The sequence below is a fragment of the Saccopteryx leptura genome, chromosome 5 (assembly GCF_036850995.1).
Source record: "Saccopteryx leptura isolate mSacLep1 chromosome 5, mSacLep1_pri_phased_curated, whole genome shotgun sequence".
Lineage (NCBI taxonomy): Eukaryota > Metazoa > Chordata > Mammalia > Chiroptera > Emballonuridae > Saccopteryx > Saccopteryx leptura.
The window spans coordinates 206,212,525-206,219,127 of record NC_089507.1 but is presented as its reverse complement, the minus strand read 5'-3'; the positions used below and the strand labels follow the sequence as shown (position 1 = coordinate 206,219,127).

Below are 6,603 nucleotides of genomic sequence, written 5' to 3'. Positions count from 1 at the left end.
AGTAGATGAATTAAAAGAAAGGATGACATTGTTGAGCCCTGAATCAGAAACCTGGAAGATCAAGTATAAGAAATATCTTAAAGCTTGGAGAAGAAAGACAACGAGATAAAAGTCATGGGGAAAAGATAAAAGATTGAGAAGAAAGATCCAGGAATCCCAACATGCACAGAATAGAAGTTCCAGAAGGAGACAAGTAAGAGTAGGAAGAGAGGCAATAGTTAAACTCATACCAGAAGAAAATTTCCCTGAACTGAGGAAAGATCTGAATAGCCTATTCAAGTCCACAGAGACAAAAGGACTGCCGGGCTAAGAAATTATTCATGTGATAGGATGGAAGAAAGACACTCAAGGATATTCGAGAACTCAAAGGTAAGCCAGCAGGCAGACAACAATGTACCAGAGCTTCAAAATGGCTGCTTCTTCACTTCTGCACCCCCTCCCCCAATCTCCCAAAAGAATCTCTCTTTTGTGACTCACCTTAACAAGAGATACATAGGTAAGAGAATTTGTGGAATGCAGTTCAGCCTAGCCAAGACCATATACTGCAAAGCCACCAGATCCAGCCAAGGCTAGAAGAACTGAACAGATATAATGAGCCCCATCTTGTCTGGGTGGCTTCCAGTCGATGAATGAGTAGGCAAGGCAGTGGTAAAGGGCCTATCCATTTCTGCCCAGTGGGGGATTCCTGTAACAGGCGATTGTTGCTGCTGAGCTCCCGTCAAGCTGACAAAGACTGGACTGGGTATACATCCTGAAGTGATGGACCCACCTGGCCAGCCCTGCTCCCGCCCACAGGTGTTACTCCACAATGTATCTTTTGGACTGCTAACTGTGTCTCAGGATCTGCATCTTAAAAATTCCAACCCACATACAATAATCTTAAAGCAGGTATTATTGATATATGCTTCAAAAAAATGAACAAATCAAAATTTTCAACAGATTAAGTTAAAACAACAGAAAAGAACCAAATGAACATTCTAGAACTGAAAAATAAAAGTATCTGGAATTTTCCTTGAAAGTTCACTGAGTGGATTTAACAAGAGACTATTGACAGAAAAATCAATAAACTTAAGTTATCACATCTGAAGAACAGAAAGAAAAAGACTGAAACAAAATTTAACAATATCTCAGTGATCCAGGAAGCAATATGAAAAGGCTTAGCAGATGTAGAAGTGGCGCCCCAGAAAGCAAGGAGACAATGGGACCAAAAAAGTTTTTTGAAGAAACAGTGGCCTTTTCCCCATTTCGGTGAAAGTTAAATAAATTTACAATTTCAAGAAGCTTAACAAACCCCAAGCAGGAAAGAAAAAAATACAAAGAAAACCACCTATCGATACATCATACCAAACTCCTGAAAACCAAAGATAAAGAAAATATGTGAAAGCAGCCAAAGAAAAATTACACATTGCAAACCACAGAGCAATGATTTGAATGACTTCTGACATCGCATCAGAAATCATGGAGGGCAAAAGACAATAGAACAACATCTTTAGACTGGTGAAAGAATGTCAATGCAGAATTCTAAAGCCACTAAAATATACTTTAAAAATACATAAGAAGTTACCATAAACTTGATATCTTTAAAAACACACACACTGGATATACACCATGGTATACTAGTCAGCTAGAAGAAATGATGACATCAGATCACTTACAGCAGATTGGTGGAATCTTGATAACATTATGCGGAGCGAAATAAGCGAATCAGAAAAAAACAAGAACTGCAGGATTCCATACATTGGTGGGACATAAAAGTGAGACTAAGAGACATGGACAGGAGTGTGGTAGTTACAGGGGGTGGGGGAAGGGAAGGAGGGAGGGGGGAGGGGGAGGGGTACAAAGAAAACTGGATAGAGGGTGACGGAGGACTATCTCTCTTTGGGTGATGGGTATGCAACAGAACTAAATGACAAAATAACCTGGAAATGTTTTCTTTGAATATATGTACCCTGATTTATTGATGTCACCCCATTTAAATAAAAATTTATTTATAAAAAAAAAATAAATGTGGTCCACCATCTGCGGTGGAGTTGCTGCCAGGATGCAGATTTTTGTGAAAACCCTGACGGGGAAGACCATCACTCTTGAGGTCGAACCCTCAGATACAATAGAAAATGTAAAGGCCAAGATCCAGGATAAGGAAGGAATTCCTCCTGATCAGCAAAGACTGATCTTTGCTGGCAAGCAACTAGAAGATGGGCGTCCTTTATCTGACTACAACATTCAAAAGGAGTCCACTCTTCATCTTGTGCTGAGACTTCGTAGTGGTGCTAAGAAAAGGAAGAAGAAGTCTTATACCACTCCCAAGAAGAATAAGCATAAGAAAAATAAGGTTAAGCTGGCTGTCCTGAAATATTACAAAGTGGATGAGAATGGTAAAATCAGTCGCCTTCGCCGGGAGTGCCCTTCAGATGAATGTGGTGCTGGAGTTTTTATGGCCAGCCACTTTGACAGACATTACTGTGGCAAATGTTGTCTGACCTATTGTTTCAACAAACCAGAAGACAAGTAATTGTGTGGGCTAATAAAAGATATGTACTAACGTTTAAAAAAAAATTATAAAAATAAAAAAAATTAAAACACACACACACACACACCGGGCCCTGGCCGGTTGGCTCAGTGGTAGAGCGTCAGCCTGGCGTGCAGGAGTCCCGGGTTCGATTCCCAGCCAGGGCACACAGGAGAAGCGCCCATCTGCTTCTCCACCCCTCCCCCTCTCCTTCCTCTCTGTCTCTCTCTTCCCCTCCCACAGCCAAGGCTCCATTGGAGCAAAGTTGGCCCGGGCGCTGAGTTGGCATGGCTCCATGGCCTCTGCCTCAGGCGCTAGAATGGCTCTAGTCGCAAACAGAGCATCGCCCCCTGGTGGGCATGCCGGGTGGATCCCGGTCGGGCGCATGCGGGAGTCTGTCTGACTGCCTCCCTGTTTCCAACTTCAGAAAAATACAAAAAAAAAAAAACACACAAAAAACCCCACACACACCTATTACCCCACAGCACCTGTAGATCAGAAATCAGTGAGTGGCATAGCTGGGTCCTCTGCAAGGTGGCAATCAAAGTGCTGGTCAGGGCTCAGGGCTCCCAAGGAAGCTCAGCTCACAGCAATGAACCCTCTCACAAGTTTACTCAGGTTGGTGGAAGGATTACTTTCTTTGAGTCTGAGACTGAGGCCATCCTCAATAACTAGATACTGCCTGCAATTCTTGCCCTGTGGTGTCCAATAACTCCAGAACATCTTGCTTGCTTGCTCAGAACCAGTAAGTGAAAGATACATTTCCCCTTACCACTGAGCTCTCAAGCCAGAAGATGAGCCTGAATAGGCTGGAAAAAAAAAGTTAGTAAGAAGGGAGAGTGTCTATGGGCTAGTGTGAGGGCCACCTGCCCTAGAGGTGCCCCATAAAGTGGCCACCCTCTGCTCTTAGGGTCCACCTGTGGCTTCAAGTGACAGCCCTGAATGTCACTCACTGTCTCCTCACATACCCTGAGCCTGGCAGAGGGGCAGTGGGGATACTGGCCTGTGGACTCAGGGCTCTGGACACTGATACTTACCAGAAGGGTCCCAACCTGAATGCTTTGCTCCCGCCTCTCTATCTCTGGTAACTTCCACATTTGCATATAAATTGCTACCTAATGGCTCTGGCCTCCTTTATCTTAGCCCCAGGTTCTAATGAGCTGGAAAAATGGTCCTGTGTGACGAATAATGAAGCTTCCAGGCTGAGGAAGGGAGACAGCGCGATTCTTCCCTCTCTGTGCCCTGGAGAAGGAAAGGGGTGGGGGGGACACGGTGCCCCTCCCACTGGGACATGTGTCTCAAAGTCCCAAACGAAGGGGAAAACACCATTTTTCTAACAGTTTGAAATAGGTGGAAAATCAAGCATGAAAGTATGTGGAATCCACTACACAATTTGTGAAAAGTGAGTCATAATTCTACTTGTTCTGCCGGGCATACACACAGCAAATTTTTCATCCAGACAGAAACTGAAAATAAAGATGAACCAGGAGCGCCATCTGGGGTGAGAACCGTCACTACCTCTGCCGCTCGGATTCAGAGATCCCTGCAGACAGCTGGAGGGGTGGGGTCCCTGATACCGTCACACACACCCCCCCGGGTGCCAGGCCTCTCCTAAAGCACTTTTAACTACATCCTGCTATTTAACTTCCACAACCCGTGATGTTCAGATTCCCATGCAGAGGCTGAGAAAAGTAAGATTTGCCCAGCTAAGGAACTGGCAGGTTTGGGACTGAAACTCAAGTCTCATTCTAAGGCCCAGGAGAATTTACACATCCCCTGGATGTGTCCAGGGGAGCAAAAGTTCTTAACTGTGATCTGTGGCTAGAATTCAGGGTGTCTGTGAATTGAAAGAAAAAAAAAAAAAAAAACTACATCTTTATTTTCTCCTAACTTCTGAAATTTAGCATTTCCTTTAAATCTGAGCGTGAGCAACAAACTTGTGCCTGGGAATGTATCACTAATAGAAATCACAGATATTTTCATAGCCTATTCCAGTTGTTGCTGATATCTCAAGATGTCGTTTATGCTCACCGCTATTTCAACATGTCAGGAGGTATGAGACCCATGACAAGATCTTGTCATTTGATGTGTTAGTAAAGCAGCACTGCAGCAGCCAGTAGCTCCCCGAAAACAAAGCTCTGCTCTGCAGCAGGTGCCGATTCCCATGGTGTAAATACCACCATTGCCAATTTCAAGGATGGCTATGTTTAACAACTGGTTCAAATGTCCTGAAAATTTAACAACCAGTGCTTAGAAGTAGGAACAAGATGACTTTAGCACATCATTAGCACAAGAGTAGTTTCCTGGGTCTCTCTGGGTCTTTCTTTCCCCAAATTCTCTGTGGCCTTCAGTATAATGACGTTAATAACAATAGGTTTCAAATATATACATTAAATCCTTCATGTGCCAAGCATATTAATAAGTAGTCAACATGACCCATATCATTTACTCTACCACTGATGCTAATATAAGGCAGGTACTGGCCTGGTTCTCAACCAGGAAGGGGGGCAGAGGGGATGGGATTTTATCCCTGAGGATATCTGGCATTGTCTGCAGACATTCTTGACTGCATAACCGGTTGGCTACAGGCACCTAATGAGTAGGTACTGCTAACCATCCTACAATGCACAGGACACCCACACCACCCAACAAAGAATTGTCTATAGTGCTGAGGTTGAGAAATCCTGTGTTACCGTTAGACTGTTCTACAGACGGAAACACTGCAGCCCAGAGATTCACTTGCCTAGTTCACAGAGCTATGGTGTAGCACAGGGGTCCCCAAACTTTTTACACAGGGGGCCAGTGCACTGTCCCTCAGACCGTTGGAGGGCCGGACTATAAAAAAAAAACTATGAACAAATCCCTATGCACACTGCACATATCTTATTTTAAAGTAAAAAAACAAAACAGGAACAAATACAATATTTAAAATAAAGAACAAGTAAATTTAAATCAACAAACTGACCAGTATTTCAATGGGAACTATGGGCCTGCTTTTGGCTAATGAGATGGTCAATGTGCTCCTCTCACTGACCACCAATGAAAGAGGTGCCCCTTCCAGAAGTGCAGCGGGGGGGGGGGCAGATAAATGGCCTCAGGGGGCCGCATGCAGCCCACGGGCCATAGTTTGGGGACCCCTGGTGTAGTGTGTACCTACTCCCCGACTCCCTCACGTGACCCAGGAGCTTACTGGAAGGGATGCAGCTGGGCTGAGTTTGGCAGTGTCTGTCTCGTGGGGGCTCAAGCACCACCTGTGGGAGGATCCAACCCCAGCTGTTTCTAAAGAGAAGAAGACTTGGCCCCAGAAGTTGTTCTCAAGGTGGGTCGTCCAGATGGCCCATTGGGCTGCCTACAGAGCTCATGTGAGATAAATTGAAGAGGAGTGAGGATCACTCTCCCACAGAGGCTTACTCAGAATCTACCACGTGCCAGTACCACTCTAAGTGCAGGATAGTGCAGGGAACAAAATGAGGTACACAATCTGGTGGAGGGGACAAAAAAGCAAATTTAAAAATGGGTTAAAATAACTAAAATAGATTCTGTGAAGGAAGCAAGGGAAGTGCTGTGATCATTTTATAGGGGCTTTCTTTCCACACAGTGGTCAGGGGAGACTCCCCTGAAGAGGTGACAGGTGAGCCCGAAGGATGGGAAGCCGGCCGTCGGGAGAAGGAAGGCGCAGCAGCAGCACAGAGACGGGCAGGTGTCGGGCTCTGAGGGAAAGAGGATGCTGTGCTCCAGGCATCACAAGCAGGTCACTGTCACTGCAGCACAGAGGACACAGGGAAGGGGAAATTAAGGATTTAAGGTAAAGAGGTTATGTGTGGCCATTCTACACTGAGCTTTGTGGGACTGTCCCACAACTCGTGTGCACAATGCTCAGAACAGGTGTGACACAAAGGCAATGAGCTGGACAAACACACCTGTGGGGTTGGGGGGGGGGGGGGACTGGAGCTACCAAGATGGCTTTCTGGACTCTTTTGCTCCCCCACCCACCTCCCTTAACCCAGCACCTCTGCCAACCCAAGATTCCCAGATGCCACTTCCCAGGACCCAACACACATGAGAGAGAGAGAGAGAGAGAGAGAGGTATGTCT

At 45.4% G+C, this 6,603-nt stretch overlaps 1 protein-coding gene across 1 annotated transcript; it reads left to right on the top strand.

Moving 5' to 3' along the window:
* The first annotated feature begins 2,023 nt into the window (after nucleotides 1–2,023).
* On the top strand, nucleotides 2,024–2,534 carry LOC136406179 (ubiquitin-ribosomal protein eS31 fusion protein-like). The gene has a single exon (XM_066386058.1). The coding sequence runs from the start codon at nucleotides 2,042–2,044 to the stop codon at nucleotides 2,510–2,512; it is 471 nt and encodes a 156-aa protein (XP_066242155.1). The 5' UTR covers nucleotides 2,024–2,041; the 3' UTR covers nucleotides 2,513–2,534.
* The last annotated feature ends 4,069 nt before the right edge of the window (nucleotides 2,535–6,603 follow it).

What these genes read in the sequence shown, in the direction of transcription:
- LOC136406179 (XM_066386058.1), top strand. Translation starts at nt 2,042, where the DNA reads ATGCAGATTTTTGTGAAAACCCTGACGGGGAAGACCATCACTCTTGAG.